The sequence below is a fragment of the Sturnira hondurensis genome, unplaced genomic scaffold (assembly GCF_014824575.4).
Source record: "Sturnira hondurensis isolate 20B ecotype Veracruz unplaced genomic scaffold, ASM1482457v3 Scaffold0017254, whole genome shotgun sequence".
NCBI classification, from domain to species: Eukaryota; Metazoa; Chordata; class Mammalia; order Chiroptera; family Phyllostomidae; genus Sturnira; species Sturnira hondurensis.
The window spans coordinates 1,535,323-1,556,082 of NW_028089885.1; the positions used below are offsets into that span (position 1 = coordinate 1,535,323).

Consider the following 20,760-nt stretch of genomic DNA (forward strand, 5'->3'; position numbering starts at 1 on the left):
CACCCCCTCACTCTGTAACACCCTCTACTCAAGGCAGGCACTTTGGTTCAGGTGTTTCTTAGGGCCATAGAGTACGACGATAGTCTCCAATACGGAACCTTATCTGCGCTCCCCTTTATCCATCCCCACCCCACCTCTGCTGCAGGGGGCCGAGAAGAAGTTTCAAGCTGTGCTCACACAACTAGGCCTCCAGGCTGAGGATGTGGGTGTGGTGGGAGGACCAGATAAGGCACCACTTAGTACCCCTCAAAACAGTTTAAAGCATGACACCTGGTTCCCTCCTGACTGAGCTTGCTGCTGGCTCAGACATGTCCCTGCAGAAGCAGCTAGGAGGAGTGGCTCTTACCTCATCACTTGGGTCATAATACTGCTCCAGATATGGGTGGGCCAGTGCCTGTTCCACTTCAATTCTCTTGTGAGGGTTGAAGGTCAACATTTTGTCCAGTAAATCCAGAGCTACAAAGACAAAGATTTTGCAGTGGTGAGAAGCCAAAGAAATAAAAACTGAAATACTTTCTATTTCCTGTTTAAGTAAAATCACCCCAAAACAGCTGAGCTAATCACTGCCTTAGGGAGAAGAGTCAGCACACTGTGTGTCTATTATATTTCTGAGCTTCTTGAGTATGTAAGCATCTGACAATTGCAGACCCAGACTCAGAAAGGTGAGGTGATCAGCCAAGGACTGAAAGTAGAAGAAAAAATTTCAAACCCAAGTCTGCCTACTACACCTGGACTTTTTTCCTAAATCACTACTCTGCTTTGTAGGTGTCAAAAGCAGTAACTTTATGTATGTACTTCTTTCAAGTCAACTCCAAAGTGATTTCTGCAATGGTCAATTTATCTTTCAACATACAGAGAAGACCTCCAAGGTTACAGAAGAAAATAGTCACTTGTTCTCCTATGTGCTTTTAGCCTCCTGTTTCCAGGTCCTGGCCGATAGTCATGTGTGAAGCACAGGCACCGGTCTACTCTGCACCTTAGCATTGTTCTCCAGGGCCCCAAACTAAGGGCATTCTCTTGACCAGACCATAGTCAGCGGCTGAACATTTCTTTCATGTTGAGAGTGTAACAGTAGGGAGCGTGGCAACAGGAATAGATAAGGGGTGGGTGGCTAATGAACAGTTTATCCTTCTGGACTCCTAGTGTCCAGGGACCACTGCGAGCCATGAGGATAGCCAAAGGGCATGGCTAACTGCTGTTGGGACAAGGGTTACAGGAAATGTGATAGAACGATTCCTGTATTTAGTCAGGAGTAAACTTCAATGAGAAAGATGTATTGTTTAAGTAAACAGGTAGCAAAAGGGGGCTTCTTTTTAAAATGTTTTCTCTTATTTAATCATGCTCAGACCAGTGGTTTCAATTTAAGCAGGTCCTTTCTTTAAATCCCAAAAGGAGCCTCAAGACAGAGGGTAGACAAAGTTACCTAAGCCTCTCTTAAGTCCTAGCTCACAGCCCCGAGGCACCTCTGAAAAATCCAAGGGCCTCAAGGATCAAGCCTGAAAATCTACTGCAAGCTTGAAAAAGAGAATATATTATTTTTAGAAAATGCAGTGACAACAACAAAAAAAACCAGTGAGATGCATCAACTAATCAAACAGTGATGATTAGGTTATCAACTGCATGCATGTGCAAATCAGCACATGCCAACGAGTTCTAAAAGTAGAATGATTAAGGAAAATCATTTTACTCATTCAATCACTAAAAAATATTTTCAGTCCTGGCTGGTGTGGCTCAGTGGATTTAGCGCAGGCCTATGAACCAAAGGGTTGCAGGTTTGATTCTAAGGCAGGGCACACGCCTAGGCTGCAAGCCGGGTATTTAGTTGGTGGTGTGCAAGAGGCAACCCATCAATGTTTCTCTCCCTCTCTTTGTCCCTCCCTTCCCATCTCTCTAATATAAACAAACAAACAAACAAACAAACAAATAACTGTAAAAAAATTTTTTTTTCAATCCTTGATAGTAGCAGGCCAGTATACCTTTTGGAGTGGCTGCTTATGTGCCAGGAAGACAACCTCGAGAGAGCAGGTGGAGGGCTGAGGCGGCACCTAACTGCCTGAGTTCACTCTAAGGGGTGAATGTGTGTGTGCGTGCACACGCATGCTTTTGCATGCTCACTTCTGACTCTGACTAGTGACTTTCCCTTGCTGCATGTCACCCTTCTTGATCTTCAAGACAATTAAATAGATAATGTTGTAAACCACATGTTGGACTTAATAAATTCCACATAGCAAAGAATTTTTCTCATGTTCACAAAGTAAACTTTAAGCTTTTTTAAAGCACATAAAATGAATTTTTGCCTCTACTGATAATCTTTTGAACACATACAAGTGTACGTAAGGAAATCAGGCAACAATGACATTTTGTTCTATAGGCTAGAAGACTTTTCAGAGCAGAGGAGGCTCTTAGGAATCTACATATTTGGGCTTTGACTGAAACACTGTCTGGGCAGCAGCAGAAGAGGTGTTCATTCCTGCAGCTGTGACGGGGGGTCCTGGGCCCACAACCAGCCTCCATTTCCGAGAAGGCTCCATCAAGGGTCAGGACAGTGCAGCACAATGGTCAGGAACTCAGGCATCTCTTGCTCAAATCTGAGTCCCATGGAACACCAGGCCGCTATGTGAACACATGACACACCCTTTGCTGAGTAAGTTTTAGAGTCTTATCTGTAACATAGGTAATGAAATCTAACTTCATTGCCTTGGCCCAATCACCCCTCCCCCCAAAGAGCTCACAGACAGTTCCCCAAGCACTGTCCTGATATTAGAAGTCTTTTGCCCTTATGCCCAATTAGACACCATTTGTTAGGGAAAGTCCAGGTGGTTCTGGCCAGTCTGATGCTAACAGCATTATTTCTAAATGGTAGTAGTGGCCGGGGGCGGGTAGGGAGTACTTTCCCACTTGAAGGCACCTAGATAATTGCAGTTTAAGCATTTCTAAAACAGATCTGTAAGTTTCTTTTCAATGTGTGGTTGCCTCTCTCATGCCCCCCACTGAGGACTTGGTCCCAACCCAGCATGTGCCCTAACTGGGAATTGAACTGGCAACCCTTTGGTTTGCTAGTCAGCACTCAATCCATTGAGCCACACCAGCCAGGGCTGTTAGTTTCATTAAGTTAAAGAATTCTAGGCCCTTAATCTTCCAGGTACAATTTCAAAAGATAACTTTTTTTTTTTGCTACTAGAAAAATAACTGAATCTCTAGCCTCCTTTTACTCCAGGAACCATTTCTGAATTATTCACAACTACAGAGGGGAAAAAGGAGAGAAATGAGGAGCAGCTGGCAGGTGCCAATGCCAGTTAGAGTGCCTGGCCTCCCTTCTCCCTCGCCACACAGCCATCCACTGGCACCACTCAGATGGCATGGATCACGCTGCCTGTGCGTGTATGTCTTTGGATATAGGTTTTATTTCTCCTGAAAGACCTAAGTCCCTCCAAGGCTGACCATGATCTCTGAGTCTCCCCGGTGCCCTCAGAACCCACACCTCTTTAACTTCAGTGGGTGCTTAGCAATATAACCCCACCCATCTGGCCCATCAGGCTTTTCTCTTCCCCTCATAGCCCAGGCCCCATGGCGGGTCCCCTGACTGGCTCTCTACTGCAAGGGTTTGGGTCCATCTTGCCTATCCTGAAAAACTGATCCTGGATCAAGGCTGCAATATGTCACTTCCAGCCTCAACACAAGTTTCTTAATGGAGTCCAAGAAAAAGGCCTAGCTGTACAAACTGTGTCACCACCATTTTCTGACCACAGAAACCTACTCTTAAAAACTGTTGACATTCAATCTCAAAAGGCAGCTGCTTCAGCTCATTAATTCAAACTGCGCCAACACTTTCCTTGAGAAGACCATAGCATTCACATGTGGCAGACATGTTTTGTGTGCATTTCCCACTTTGTCATATAGAACATTAGTAAGACATATGTGAAGAATGGGGTTTAATAAAGTACTTATTACTGCTTCAATAAGGACATTCTCACTGGCTGGCCTTGGTTTTTAGCTGTGAGGGCATGGCACTTCCGCCACCTTGTCCTGCGTCGAGGGGCTGGCAGTCTTGCTCACCACTGCTTCTGCACCAAGAGTGCAGACGGCTGCAAAGGCCTTGGTGTTAGTATAAAAATAGTTTTATGCTCACAGACAACCCTAAAAAGCCCTGGAGACCTCAGAGGTGTAAGGAGTTTGCTACAGAGAACTATTGTGGTACAAAAATGCAGGGTTTTTTTTTTTAAACCTCACAAAGGCCACCAACAACTCTAGGAAATCCCTAGCAGCCTATTCTCCACTCTAACATGCTCCTCAACATGACTTAACTCATGACACTCCTGACCACTGGCTCTCATCACTCTCAGCAGATCTGACTAAGGGTGATAATGAGAAAACTGAGATCCCCGGGAGTGACCCTCCTGGATGTCCCTCAACCCAGATTCACACACATCCTCACTGTGGAAAGAGGAGATCCTCTTTCTAGCTAAAGCCAATGTGTGGCCTTGTCACAACCAGCACCCCTCACCTAAACCAGTCCTTTCTGTCTCCACTTTCCATTTCAAACTTCTTACATACACTAATGTCTTAACTGCTGCTATGTGGTCCCCAATGACCTTTTAATTGGAAGCCCCTCTGCTGCACAGAGACTACTGAACATGTCCTCTTGAGTATAAAACGCCATCCTCTACTTCTGTGAAATATTTATTGTACTAGTTATTATTTGTTCATTCTCTCTACAGTCTTCAAGAGCTGCTATTCCACTGCCCACTGAAGGAAACTTCATTTATCTAGCTTTTTATTTATCTCCTTCTTCTATCCTCTCAACATCTTGCATGATTTCAAATGCCATGTGTTAAATAACTCTCAAATCTATCCTTAGCCTGGAACTCTCACCCAAGCTTCAAAATAATAACCTTCCACGGGTAATTAAAAAGAATATAGCTTATGATCGCATTTACAACTTGTATATTTATAGGAACAATAACAGTCTAGAAGCTTTTCAAACAGTAGGTTACATCAGAAATGAAGAGACTTCCTATAGACTCCATTGTTTTTAAATTTTAAAATATAAACAAAAGTGAAGGAGAAAGAACAGAACTCAACTTTCTTTCATGCAGAATCCCTTGTCTCTTTTTGTCTGTTGGTTTTGCTTGCCAGTGCCCACAGCCCTCTGCCCACGTGGAGATGCACTTGCCACAGGGGTCTCTCAAGCTTGACCACACTCCTTGGCTGTGCTGTGGGAATGATAACACTGGCTTGGCCAGTCACCTAGGTGGGTTCCCTTGGCCACAATGACTAGGTGAGGATGGGTACAAAGAGGCAATGAGTACTAGCCCATACTTGGGCTGAAATGAGCAGCAAATCTGTCAGTGGAGCTGCTGGTGGCCATCCTGTGACCGTAAGAAAGAGACAAACAGGAAAGAGTGCCGAGGAAGGCATTCCTGAAAGTAAAGAGTCCGGGTTCCAGTCAAAGTGACTGTTTCTAGAAACCCCAACATTACTGGGCCTTTCAGTTATGAGAGCCAGTCAAGTCCTTCTTCAGGCCCAAGTCGGTGAGCAGTAGGTTCTTGTTATGTGGAACTGAGAAGCACTGAAATGGCTGACTTTCAAATCTATGTCACCGCAGTTCCTCAGCCCTATCATTCAATGGCAACCACTGCAAATCTTTTGACATGTTGTATAGAATTTTTCCATGTGTTTTCTTGTACATAATTGAGATCACAGCATATATTATAAATGCTGTATTATTTACCCAGTAAATACTGATCATTAGTATTTTCCCATGCTATAAAACTTTTTACCAAAAATCACTGACTTTTAAAAAAAATTTTATTTATGTTTAAAGAGAGGGGAAGGGAAGGAGAAAGAGAGAGACAGAAATGTCAATGTGTGGTTGCCTCTCATGTGCCCCTTCACTGGGGACCTAACCTGCAACCTAGGCATGTGCCCTGACTGGGAATTGAACTGGCGACCCTGATTTGCAGGCCCTCACTCAATCCACTGAGCTATGCCAGCCAGGCACTTTGACTTTTAATATTCCTTTAAGTATATGTACCATAATTTACTCAACCACTCAATAAACACTTGTTATTTAGTGTGTTTCTGCTACCTAATAGGTGGCTTAAATTTAACATGGCACACACTAAATTCTCAAATGCTCCCCCTCAAGCTGCTCCTCCTTATAGGTTTCCTCATCTCAAAATTTTTTGAGAGAGGGGACATGGCCTGCAACCCAGGCATGTGCCTTGACTAAGAGTCAAAATGGCAACCCCTTGGTTCGCCGGCCAGCACCCAATCCACTGAGCCACACCAGTCAGGGTTCATCTCAGAATTTCTTTATATGATTCTGTAAATTTCTTAATTGTGTAATTTCTATAATTATGTTCTTATCCTTGCTCATTTATTTCTCCAATGAAATCTTGAGATTTCTCTCTGCTCTTTATACACTTAATAATATTAATGATGGGTCTAACATTAATAACTGATAATTCACTTAACCGTCCCAAATGATCCTACATTGGGGGGGGGATGCTATTTGTCCCAATTTGAGATGAGGAAATTGTGAAACAGACAGGTTAATTAACTTTTCAAAAGTGTGAGACCCATTCTAGTGCACACAGCTTCACCACTACGCTGTGCTGCCTTCAAAGTGACAGGACAGGGCCCCTTAAAATCTTATTCGATTTAGAACATTTTATATCTCTTGTCCACACCTGATCTAGCTCATCTATTTTAAGTTTTAAAACTTTTATGTGATCACGTCTACCATCTGTTTGTTTTGTTTTTAAACCTTATAGGAATATAGTCATTCTCCATGCAGAGATTAGAAAAACACTGAATGCTCTATAAATACTGTTAGTTTTTAACAGTATAATTTTTAAAAAGGTATTTAATCATTAATTCTTTTGGATTTATTTTTGATGTAATAATTTAAATTGTTTTTCTTCCAAATAGAGATTCAACTAGCCCAGCACCATCTGCTGAATAATAATCATTTCTTTCCCCCTCAAGACTCTGGAGAGAATCTTAAGCTGGGCTCCTTTGAAGAAAAATCTATACTACTACTGGTTCAAGGGACTCAGCAATCAGAAATTCCCAACAAACGTGAACATATCATATTCATTCCCACTCTTAATTCAACAAAAAATTAAAACACCACTTCTCCCTCACTTGGTTGGCAGACCCAAAAGTTCAATACCCAGTCAGAATTGCTGGAACAAAAGATATGTGGGAGAATTGCCAAACTGTCCTCCAGAGAGATCCAACCAATGTACAATCCACCAGCTGTCTCTGAGCACGTCCATTTCCCCACAGCCTCGACCACACAGTGAGTCATCACACTTATTGATGCGTGCTACTATAATGAGTGGGGAAAAAACAGAACTACTGACTTTTCAAAGTTCATATCTTATATAATAAAAATGAGTACCACTCCGTATATTTAAGGGACATTTACACTTCCTTTTCCGTGAACTGTCACTGACCAAACTTAAATGCACTAATGTTTCAGCATGAAAAGTTTTAATTTCTTGAGTTCCCTGAGGTCTTCCATTAATTTCTTTATATGTCATTTTCACATAAATCCAGACTGTTAGTTCCCTGTAGGCAGGCTCTTAATCTGTCTTACTGCTGCTGTTTTATGTGCAAGGCTTAGAACCCTTGATGGCATAGAACGGACACTCAAATCTATTTATTAAACAAACAAGTGTATGTATGTAATAGTAAAAAACAAAACAAAAAAACTACAAACAACTTGGAGGCAGATTAAACGTAGCCACAAATTCTTGATAGCTTCTCTCGTCAATGGGTGAATTTATTTCCCCACTTCTTGAATCTAGGGTGAACTTGTGATTTGCTCTGATCAAGATAATGTGGCGGAAGTGTCTGCTGTTCTGAGACCTGGCCTTGAGAGATCCTGCAGCTTCTGCTCTGGCTCCTTTGGAATATTTCTGCCATCACGAAAGGCCCAGGCTGCTCCAGTGTAGGATGAGAGGCGAATCAATTCCGAGACACTGTGAGGCCTCCTTAGACCGTACAGCTTCAGGTGAGCACAGCAGACCCACCCAACTGTGCCCAGCCTAATGGTTTTATAAACAAATATGCAGTGGTCATCTTGAGGCCTTGAGTAATGGCGTGAAGTGGCTTGTTATGTAGCAATAGATAACTGATGTAAACTTCAATGTCCAATGAGAGACTGGCTAAAGATATTATGGGTCACCCCTACTAGGAAACACTGTAGTCATTCTTTATAACTACAGAGTGGAAAGATGTCCAAGATACATAAATGAAAAAGTCAGTCCTGTGAGACCTCAGATCTAGGCCTACAAATGCCAGTGATAAAACCCTGTGATATAGGTTCTGTATCACACAACTCAGTGATACATGTACTGTTAGTAACCCCACTTTATAAATGGAAAAACTGAGTCCCAGAGATGTTAGTCTGTTCAAAGTTCACATAGTTAAGCTGCTGAGCTATGGCATGAACCCAGGAAGTCTGGCTGCAAAGCCCGTGCTCCTAATGCAGGATGATGCACCGCTCACTCTAGTGCCGCCAACGCCATTTCTCCACATTAATCTATTTACAGACCTTCCCTGCTTCATTGTATTCATCCAAAATCTGCACTTCAAAATTAACTTTCTGGACTTTAGTGGTGTTAATTATTATCTGGATAAAGCAATCTCAAAGTTCATAACCTTAACATAAGGAAAGTAAGCTTTAAAAAGCCTTACAAATAGTCTTATACAAAACTCATGACTAACTATAGAAAACAATAAGAAAACCAACAGGAGGAAAGTCTGGAAGTTTATTTATCATGAAGTCTTAATTATGCAGTTTTGTTACATACACACCTTTTTAAAAAGGCAATTCAGGAAATAAGATTTAGTTAACACACTTGGGACAATGTAATAGTCACGTGCTGCACAATGACATTTCAGTCATCGAACAACCACGTGTGCAATGCTGGCATATCTTCTGTATAGCCCAGCTGTGCACTACACCATCTAGGTTTGTATGTAAATACACTTTATGATGTTTGCACAATGACAAGAAATAGCCTAATGACACATTTCTCAGAATGTATCCTTGTCATCACGTGGCACATACTGTATACAAGTTATGTATCAGGAATATGTACAATTATGTGAAGTTCTAAATACTAAAGCCCTACAATTTCTAACTAGTTAGAAGATGTGCAAACATTGGGTACAGCAAAATGTTACAGGTTTTTGGGGGATTCTGGTATTAAAGAGTATTTTTTATCCTTTTACCTATTTATTCTTTCTAAACTTTCGAACTGTCTACCATGATAATATACTATCTTTCTACCAGAGATTTTATTTATTTATGTTTAGACAGAGGGGAAGGGAAGGAGTAAGAGAGGGAAAAAAAAGTCAATGTGTGGTTGCCTTTGCATGCCTCTAACTGGGGACCTGGCCGGCAACCCAGGCGTGTGCCCTGGCTGGGAATCGAACCAGTGCCCCTTTGGTTTGCAGGCCAGGGCTCAATCCACTGAGTCACACCAGCCAGGACTATATGAGAATTTTAAAGGATAGTTCCTTCTATATCTAAAAGAAATTCAATTTTAAACACCAAGTGTTTCTGAACCTTAATTCAGTTTAACACATGAAACAAATTCAACATCTAATTAGAGAGTTGTTAAAATTTAAAAAATATACACATGCCCTGGCTGCTTGTGGCTCAATTGGTTCAGTGTTGTCCTGTGAACTGAAAGGTCGTCAGTTCAATCCCTATTCAAGGCACGTGCCTCGGTTTAAGGTTCTGTCCCCAGTCAGGACATGTATGCAATGCAGCCAATTGATGTTTCTCACATCAATGTTTCTCTCCCTCTTCCTCCCTCCCTTTCCTTCTCTCAAAAAATTTAAAAAATCAAAATAAAAAGTTCTATTTCTAAATACTGAAAATACTTTAAAAAAATACACATACAGAGCAGGCCTGCGAACCAAAGGATCGTGGTTCGATTCCCAGTCAGGGCACGTGGCAGGGTTGCAGGCCAGTTCCCAGCAGGGAATGCACGGGAGGCAACCATACACTGATATTTCTCTCCTTCTCTCCTTCCTTTCCCCCTCTAAAGATACATAAATACAATCTTAAACAAAAAAAACCCCACATCCATAAAATAACAAAAATTAGAAAAAGCTACTTTCAACAGAAAACGGGATGAAAATACTGTAAAATCATTAAAGATAAACTGGACATATATACCAACACGGAAAAATACTCATGACAATTCCATTAACAATGACTTCTAGGAATAATTACTTAGGTACAAATACGCATACGTATGGAGATAAAGAAAAATATGGAACGACAAGCACAAGGTGCTAGCAAGCCTTTCTCTCTTTCTCTCTCTGGTTCTTTCTCCTTTTAAGGACCATGTCATGGCCATGACATTAGGCCCACCTAGATAATCCAGTATAATCTCCCTATCTTAAAGTCAGCTGAATTTAGCACCCTTAATTCCCCTTTGCCAGGTAGTCTAACATATTCAAAATCTGAGAATTAGGATGCAGACAACTTTGGGTGGGGTTATTATTCTGCCTACTACAGGTTTATATAATTTTTAAAAATTGCTACTTAATATATTTAACAAATACATGTTAAATAAGAATAAAGTATAATACAATTATTAAATAAAGTTAACTTAAAAATATCAAAGAATAAAATCTAATGTATTACTTTTTCTTTATAAGAGAGTGGGGAAGGAAGGAAAATTTAAAGAAACATCGATGCATGTGCCCCAAATGGGACTGAACCTACAACCCAGGCATACGCCCTGACTGGGAATCAAACTCGCAGCCTTCCGGTTTACGGGACAACACTCCAATCAACTGAGCCACGCTGGCCAGGGTTAATATATTAATTTTTCTTTTATAAATCATGCTCTTAGAAGCCTATCTAAGAAATCTTCATGTAACCTAAGGTCTTGAAGATCATCCTGTTTTCTTCACAAAGCATAATAGTTTCAGTAGGTTTTTGTTCCTTTTCTCCTTTTTGCATATAGATGTCTAATTATTCCAGTATCATTTATTGAAGAGACTGATACAAACAACACAGATAAATCTCAAGTGGAAGAATCTAGGCATAAAAGGCTGTATTTGGTAAAATTGGATTTATATTATATTCTATAAAAGACAAAACTATAGGGACAGAAATGAGATCAGAAACTACCAAGGACTAGGGGAGGGAGCTGAGTACAAAAGAGCACAAGGCAACTTTTGGGGTTGAAGAACTATTTCATTATCTTGATTGTGGTGGAGGTAACATTACTGTATACATTTGTCAAAATTCAAAGAACTGCATAATTAAAGAGCATTAATTTTACTCCACACAAATTATTCTTCAATAAACTTCACTATGAAAATTATTAAATACGATGAAAAAAAGAGTAATTTGTTTTGCAGTATCCTAGACTTTTTAAGCCCTAAAAAAGTGAATGTAATCCAAGTTACAAAGTAGCGAAGAAACTGTAAGGCAGAAAACTAGTCACTCTGAGACTCTTACTCTACTGCCACTGCTCCTAAATAAAAGAGAGCAATAAATAGCCATTATCTAATAGCCACAAGCTAACTTTTCAGGCTACTGACTTAATGATTTAACAAGTAAAACAAACAAGAAGCTAAGTCTAAGAAAAATAATCAACAAAATAATATTTACCTTTGGAGTCAGCATTTGGGAACAGCCTGTTCCATGGCACCTTATTTTTGTGTGGGAGAGAAAGCAAATAGTTTCTAGCTTTTAAATTGATTATGCAGTTCAGGTCTTCCTGTGATGGGGATCCAAGAATACCTATCAGATAAAATAATTAGCTGTTAATTATCAAGGCCAAAGTAAACTGACCACACACCATCGGCTGAATGGGAGAATGGACCTTGATAATTAATGTCTTCTCACACCACCTCCCATTGCTTAATTTTCTTGATAATTTTTTAAAGTATATTTTGATTATGCTATTACAGTTGTCCCATTTGTTTTCTTCTCTTTATTCCCCTTCACCCTGCACCACTCCCCTCCCACCAGCATCCCCCCACATTAGTTCATGTCCATGGATCCTACATGTAAGTTCTGTGGCTTCTCCATTTCCTATACTGTTCTTAATCTCTCCCTGACTATTTTGTACGTACCATTTATCCTTATTTCCCCTATTCTCCTCCCTCCCCATCCCCACTGATAACCCTCCACATGATCTCCATTTCTGTGATTCTATTCCTGTTCTGGCTGTTTGCTTAGGTGGGTTTTGTTTGTTTGTTTGTTTTTGGTTAGGGTGTTGATAGTTGTGAGTGTGTTGTCATTTTACTGTTCATATTTTTTTATCAATTTTTCTTAGTTAAGTCCTTTTAACATTTCATATAAGGGCTTGGTGATGATGAACTTCTTTAACTTGACCTTATCCTGAAGTACTTTATGTGATAGCTTTGCTGGATAGAGCAATCTTGGATATAGGTCCTTGCCTTTCATGACTTGGAATACTTTCCTGCCCCTTCTTGCCTACAAGGTTTCTTTTTAGCTGATAGTCTTATGGCAACTCCTTTGTAGGCATCTGTCTCCTTTTCTCTTGCAGCTTTTAAGATTCTCTCCTTATCTTTCATCTTGAGTAATACAATTATGATATGTCTTGTGCTTCCTTGGGTCCAACTTCTTTGGGACTCTCTGAGCTTCCTTGACTTCCTGGAAGTCTATTACCTTTGCCAGATTGGGGAGGTTCCCCTTCATTATTTTTTCAAGTAAGTTCATTTCTTATTTTTCCTCTTCTTCTGGTAACCCTGTGACTTGGATGCTGGAACATTTAAAGTTTTCGCACAAGTTCTTCAGCCTCTCCTCATGTTCTTGAATGCTTGTTTCTTCATTCTGTTCTGGTTGAATGTTTCTTTCTTCCTTCTGCTCCAAACCACTGACTTGAGTCCCAGTTTCCTTCTCTTCTCCTCAAGGAATGTTCCTTGTTGGTTCCTATATATTTTTCTTTATTTCACTTTGTATAGCTCCACCTTTTCTGTGAGCATCTGATCACCAGTGTTTTGAACTCTGCATCTGATAGGTTGGCGCTCTCTCCATTGCTTAGTTCTATTTTTGGAGTTTTGGTCTGTTCTTTCATTTGGGCTGTATTTCTTTGTCTTGTCGCACCTGTTACATTGTAAGGGGTGGAGCTTTAGGTATGACCCAGGGCTGGGCAACCCACCTCATTGTATGTGTTGTGGCACTGTATATGGGGGAGGGGTCAGAGAGGGAACAACGCCCATTGTCAGCTCTTGGCTGGCCTTTAGTCACTTCCCCTGCTCCTCACAAGGATATTGGGCCTTTCTGGTGCTAATTCCTGGGAGGGTGCATTTGTGCACATTCTAGGACCCTGTGGGTCTCTCCAATGAACTCTCCTGTGAGGCTGGGAGTTTCTCCCACTGCTGCAACCCCTGCAGATTTTTACAGTCAGAGATTTTGAGACTTTCTTTTCCCGTGTTGGAACCCTGGGTTGCGCAGTCTGTTTCACTCCCCAGTTGTTCCTCCTGATGAATCCACAAGCATATGTGGGACCACCCGGTCTGCCAGCAGCCACTTTATGCGGGAGTCCCCCTCCCGCCCTTCAGCAGCTGCCTTGCCAGGCATCCTCTCTGCGCAGCTGCCTATCTCTGCCCCCACTACCAGTCTGAACGAATGTTTCTTCTTTAACTCCTTGATTGTTGGACTTTCTTCTATTTTCTGGCAGGTATGGTTATTTTTTGTTTTTAAATTTGTTGTTGTCCTTCTTTTGGTTTTGCAAGGAGGCAAAGTGTATCTACCTATACTTCCATCTTGGCCAGAAGTCTTACTAACAAATTTTTACAAGGGTCCTTAACATTTATTATTTTTAACCCCCACCTGAGAACATTTTTTCATTGCTTTTTTAGAGTGAGAAGAAAGGAGAAACATCAATTGTTTGCCTCCCACACGTGCCCAGGCCAGGGATCATACACACCTGGAACAGGGATTAAACCTGCAACCCTTTGGTTATGGGACAACAATCCAACCCTCTGAGCAACATCGGCCAGGGGAGCAAGGGTCCCTGACATTTTCAATCAAGGAAGGGTTCAAAACTCATGTCTGTCATAGGTTAAAGAGTTGTAAGAACTCCTAATTTAATGAAATGTCTTTGATGTAAACTGTGGTTAATGAACTGGGTAAACCCAGCCCCTAATGTGCCCAGGAACCTTACCCAGAATGTGGTTCAGCTGGTCGAGATAATGCTTCCCCGGAAAGATGGGCCTGTTGGATAGCATCTCTGCCAGGATGCAGCCTACAGACCAAATATCGATGGACTTGGTATAGCCCTGCAGTAGAAAGCGAGAAGAAACAGAGAATGGTATCTGGTGTTATGTGGCACAGTAAGACCTTCCTATGTGACAGGCATATGACTGTCAGGAGTTTTAGTTTCTCCTTTGGTTCTATAGTTCATAAATAATTGAAAAAAGATGAAGAAACCAATAATAATTTGTCTTCCTTAAAAGATGCCGAACAACTAAAACTACTTAAAAGAAGAGGCACTGTTACACTCTCAATATATTTCTAATGATTATGCAAATCATCTTAAAAAAAAATCAAGCTGAGCCCTGGCTGGTGTAGCTCAGTGGACTGAGAGCCGGCCTGCAAACCACACGATGGCAGTTCGATTCCCAGTGAGGGCACATGCCTGGGTTGCAGCCAGTTCCCGGCAGGGGACACACCAGAGGCAACCATACATTGATATTTCTCTCCGTCTCTCCTTCCCTTCCCCTCTAAAGAAAAATAAATAAAATCTTAAAGAAAAAATAAAGGTGGTTATAAAAAAAAAGTCAAGCTGAAAACTCTTGATCTCTAAAAAAAAAAAAAAGGTGTGCTCTGTTTCCATCATATTTTACCAATCCCTATTTCTGGTCTTCTTTTTCTATTAATTTTTCACTTATAATATTTCTTTTCAAGAAATTCTATGAAAAGACAAAGAATAATCTAAATTGTACAACAGTGCAAAAAAAAAGCTGAATTGTAAGGAAAATGCTAGATATAATGATAAAGGGAAGAAGAAATATGAAACACAGAGAAGAATTTTGCTAAATAGTAAACTTTAGGGAAATAGAGCAACATTTTTGGGGGGGAAATCAAAGAATTAATAATCAGAATTACAGCTATGATAAAATGGGGTTGAATTTCAAGATAATTCTTTCTGAAATTCTTGTAATCCAAAATAACTTTTGCTTTGGCCAAAATTACATAAAGAGGAACATGTAAATGCAAAAAAATAACTAATTAAAAGCAACCAGGGCTCCCTGGAGAAAGGGCCACTCCAAGTCTGGGACAGGGAGAGCAGTAGAAAGTAAACCTGGAGCATCTAGTGCCCAAGAACAAGTAAAGTGTGGGCACGTCAACGTGGCTCCCACTGAAAAATCTGACAGTCTCAGCATCAAAATACAGAATGGTAGATATTGATTATCAGCCACTGAATAAAATAACCATGAATTAATAATTGAAGAGGACTAAAAGAGAACAAGAATGACAGAGTTATAAAATCATCAATGGATAGTAAAACTAGTGGCTGAGAGTTTGATGAAGATAACATATAGTCTTAAAGAATTTCCTCACAAATTCCTACTAATTAATAACTTATTAACAATTATGGACTTCTGCCAAGATGAAGGCATAGGTGGAAACACTGTGCCTTCTCCCATAACCAAGCTTGAATACAACAAAGGTTTAGTAAACAAAGATGCAGCCAAAGCACAGAAAATTGAACTATTTGGAAGTCCAACAGCAACGAACCGTTCAACCAGACCGGTAAGAGGGGCAGAGCCAGCAGCAGAGCCCGGTCAGGCAGGAAAGATCCCCCTGACCCAGGCGCACAGGCAGCTGGGGTAGCAGCGCAGACCCAGTGAGGGTGTGGGGCAGGCTGACCTCGGTCACATATTTGCGCACAGATAAACCAGCAGAGGAGTGAGCAGTGAGCCGGACTGCACAGGCCCCAGCGGGCAAACCCAGTGAGTGCGCAAGGCGGCTGGCTGACCGCGATCACACATTCACGCGCTGTGGGACAGACCACGCGGCCCCAGGAAGCAGCAGAGGGGGCCGCCATTGCTTTCGTTTGACCCCGCATCCACAGACAGCATCACAACCCAGCAACTGAGTTGCCCCGCCCTGGTGAACACCTAGGGCTCCGCTCCTCATACATAACAGGCATGAACAGTCCAAAATATGGCTCAAGAAGAACTCAAAGCCCCAGAGCCAATAACTCTAAGCGACCAAGAAATAGCCAGCCTCTCAGATGCACAGTTCAAAACACTGGTGATCAGGATGCTCACAGAACTGGTTGATTATAGTCACAAAATAGAGGAACATATGAAGGCTAAACTAATTGAAATGAAGGGAATGCACAGGAAACCAATAGGGATGGAAAGGAAACTGGGAATCAAATCAATGGAGTGGACCAGAAGGAAGAATGAAACATCCAACCAGAAAAGAATGAAGAAACAAGAATTCAAAAAAATGAGGAGAGGCTTAGGTACCTCCAGGACATCTTTAAACGTTCCAACATCTGAATTATAGGGGTACCAGAAGGGAAAAAGAAACAGCCACGAGTAGAAAACTTATTTGAATAATAAAGGAAAACTTCCCCGGTCTGGCAAAGGAAAGAGACTTCCAGGAAATCCAGGAAGCTCAGAGTCCCAAAGAAGTTGGACCCAAGGAAGAACACACCAAGGCATTACCCATCATAATTACATTACCCAAGATTAAAATGAAGGACAGAATCCTAGAAGCAGCAAGAGATAAGGGGACAGTCACCTACAAAGGAGTTCTCATCAAGCTGTCAGCAGATTTCTCAAAAGAGACCTTACAGGCAAGAAGAGGCTGGGAAGAAGTATTCCAAGTTATGAAATACAAAGACCTACAGCCAAGATTGCTTTATCCAGCAAAACTTTCATTTAGAATGGAAGGACAGATATAGTGCTTCTCAGATAAGGTCAAGTTCAAGGAGTTCATCTTCACCAAGCCCTTATTATATGAAATGTTAAAGGGACTTATCTAAGAAAAAGAAGATGAAAAATATGAACAGTGAAAGGACAGCAAACTCACAATTATCAACAACCACACCTAAAACAAAAGCAAACCAAGAGGAGAGCTAGATCAGGAAAGGAACCATAGAAATGAAGAACACATGGAGGGTTAGCAGCAGGGGAGTGGGAGGAGGAGAAGGGGGGAGAAGGTACAGAAAAAAGCATAGACAGTAGGTAGAAAATAGGTAAGGGGGAGGGCAAGAATAGTAGAGGAAATATAGAATCTAAAGAACTTGAGACAAGTGGTCATAAAGTAAAGGGAGGGAATGGTGGGGGAGGGGGTGTGCAGGGTAGAGGGGAATGAAGGGGGGAATAGAACAACTGTAATGGTATAATCAATAAAAATATATTTTTAAAAATTATGGTTAATGTAATTAACCATAAAAATGGTGGAGACGTGGAGGACTAGAACGTGGCTAGTGGGAGCCACAACTAGAACAGTGGGAGCCACATTGCTCTGCAAGGAGAAGAGAGACCTAGCCAGGCATCTTGCAGAACAGAAACCACCCTCCCTGGCTACTGACCCCTAGACGATGACTGAGAAGTGAAGACAGTGGAGGCATCTCAAGTTGGGATGGAGGCTGTAAGACCAGGAAGCTACCGGTATAAAAAGCATACTGACAGCTCTCCTTTATAAACAGCAGGCACCAAACGCCAGCAGTGCATGGAGTGGCTATCACATGGCCACTCCAAAGAGAGAACCTGGTATGTGGGATTATTTGTAATACAAAATTATAAGAGAATCAACATAGTTTCTTCTTCTTTAAAACATGTTATATCAAATCCTTCTTTATAATTCAATTTAATAAAATTTTACTTTTAAAACTGAACTGAATAAATATATGATATCAAGAATAACAAACCGCTTTAAACAAATTCCATTTTCTCACAAAAGCAATGTAATGTTCATCCCAAACTCTTCTATTTCATTACTTATAATGGATGGATGAAGAGAATACAATTTATGGTCCCTGGATCTGAGACACAAGGTCCAATGTCTGTCTATCTATCTATTTATTTTTTAGAGAGAGGGGAAGGGAAGGAGAAAGAATGGGAGAGAAACATCAATATATGGTTGCCTCTCGTGTGTCCCCCACTGGGGACCCGGCCTACATCCCAGGCATGTGTCCTGACTGGGAATCGAACCAGTGACCCTTTGCTTCACAGGCCTGTGCTCAATCCACTGAGCTATACCAGCCAGGGCCCAATGTCTATTTTTATTGCTTTTCTTCATGTTTCTCTCTGGAAAAAAAAAGATTTTATCCATTTATTTTTAGAGAGGAGAAAGGAGGGAGGGAAAAAACAGGGGTGGGGGGGACATCATTGTATGGTTGCCTCTCACACACCCCCTACTATGGACCTGGCCTGCAAACCAGGCATGTGTCCCAGACTGGGAATCAAACCAGTGACCCCTGGGCTCACAGGCCGATACTCAGTCCACTGAGCCATACCAGCCTGGGCTCTTTCTTAAAATGTAATCTTTATTATCTTTTTTCCTATTACCATTTAGTTCCCTTATACCCCTTTCCCTAGCAATCACCACAACGTGGTCCATGCTTTTCTTGTTTCTTAATGTTTTATTATAGTAAATAAAACATGATTGCTAAGTTCAAGACTATCATAATTTTGAGATATTAGATACAGTAAGTATGTCAGGCCTACTTAAGTTTCCAAGTTTGATACCTTATTCATTTACTATTTGCAAATTATACATTAAAAATACTGAATCTCAATTTCCACAGAAACTCTAAATACTTGCCACTTGTTTCATAAGCAGAACAAAGGTATCATACTTCACCTTTTCTTGCTTTTATATATTTATTCAATTATTTCATCTGACTAAGGCTCAAACCTCATTGGAAGGGTTTGCTTGCAGACTAGATGCATTCTTCATCGCCACGTGGCAATCAGAGGAACAAGATTATCATATAATTTTGGAACAATCCACAGCATTTCTATTCTTTCCCTACCTAAGTTGTCTCCAAATTATAATTTTGCTGGAGACACTCTTATCGTCAGATAAAGCTGATTGTTACAGAACAGCCTCCGTCCATGTTCACAGAAAGGCACATTATTGGATAACCTATTAGAGGCTAGCACCAACTCAGCCTGCACTCAGCAGTGGCAGCAGCAGGTGTAAAAGCTGCCACAGGTAACATCTCAGCACAGGTGGCCAAGGACAAAGACCATTTATTATAACTGACCAGAGAGAGAGACATGCCCCCTCTCTCTGTACTCCATGTCAGCACTACTCCAGTGGAGGTGCAGAGGCCAAAACCCAGGGCCCAGAGCTTGAAGCTGAATAGGAAATTATGACAGCACCTTGGTTCTGGCCAAATGGGCCATACAAAACCCAGGTGGAAACAGGCTTACTGAGAGGGAAGCCTACTGTGATACATGACTGAGGGTCTTTTGCTTGCTCATTTTCTTTTTATGTAAACTTGCTCCTTACCTTGGAATTCAACATAATTTCTGGAGCCCTGTACCAACGGGTGGCTACATACTCCGTCAGGAATCCTGTGTGATCATGGTCTGGATCTGCAACGCGGGCCAAGCCAAAATCACATATCTAAAGGAAGAAGAAAAAAAATGTACATCTTAGATATTCTAACCAATTTAATATCAAAACATCATAAGAATAAAAAACACAAGACTACTAGTCAAGATGGCAGCATTAGGCAGACATGGTTACCTCTTTGCACAACCAAATCAAAATTACAACTAAAATATATATCAATCATCACTCAGAACCATCAGAAATTGAGTTGAGTGGAAGTCTGGCAACTATGGGATTAAAGAAACCACATCCATCCGGGCTGGTAGGAGGGGCACAGACTGGACCTGGCTGGTCCCACACACACGTGGTCGATGAAAATGTGGGAGTGCTATCTCAGGAGTGAGGAATCCCAGGCCCACACGAGGGCCCCCACCCGGAATTCCAGTGCCGGGAAGGTAAGTCCACACAATTTGTGGCTGCGAGGCCCAAGCAGTTCCTCTTAAAGAACCCACACTCCGACTCACCCACTGAGCTCACTCCCTCTGAGCTCCAGCACAGGGGTGGCAGCTTGAAAGGCACCAGTGGTGAGCAGGCAGGGACAGAAGTGTCTGGCACCAAGGCAAGTAGAGGCCATCGTTCCTTTTCGAAATCCTTTCTCCCACAGAGCCAGCAAGCTGGTGCCCTACCTGAGACTCCATCAACCTGGCTAATACTGACCCGCTTTGGAGATCCTCAGAGACCCTGCCCCACCCAATTTAGGGCCCACCCAAGCTGCTTTTCCGTAAGAATGGCTGGTCTTGGCTCAGGCCTCAAACTTCCTAAATCTCCTCAAAGAACAATAGCTGGCCTCAGTGAGCCCCAGACACAGCACTAGCAGCAGCAGGCCGAGATTAACAGCTTGGCTTTGCCTGGGAATCTCCAAGCCCAGCACAAGTAGCAGTCATCTCAGATTGCTTTAGGCAGGGTGCTCTGGGCAAAACACAGGTGGGGGCTGATCTTGCCCTGCACCACCCAGGAAACCCCAGGGCCAGTGTACCCAGTGGACAGCTACAGACCATGTCAGAACACCGCCACCCTGCTCCTGCACAGCTGATCTTCCACTGAGGGCAGAGGTAGGTGGTATGCGGTCACAGACAATCCATAGTTAACTGGCCTGGCTAAATCCCTCCCATTCATCTAAGAACAGCAACCACAGCTTGGCTATAAGAGGAGGG

At 41.9% G+C, this 20,760-nt stretch overlaps 1 protein-coding gene across 1 annotated transcript in view; it reads right to left on the reverse strand.

Annotated features, from left to right (window-relative positions):
• MAPK1 (mitogen-activated protein kinase 1) overlaps positions 1-20,760 on the reverse strand; it is an 82,273-nt gene that overhangs the window by 10,555 nt on the left and 50,958 nt on the right. Inside the window, exons 4-7 of the mRNA XM_037067474.1 lie at positions 19,502-19,618; positions 14,184-14,298; positions 11,657-11,788; positions 347-456 (exon numbers count right to left, since the gene is read on the reverse strand). Coding sequence (XP_036923369.1) covers positions 347-456; positions 11,657-11,788; positions 14,184-14,298; positions 19,502-19,618 — 474 coding nt within the window. The remainder of the gene's footprint in view (positions 1-346; positions 457-11,656; positions 11,789-14,183; positions 14,299-19,501; positions 19,619-20,760) is intronic.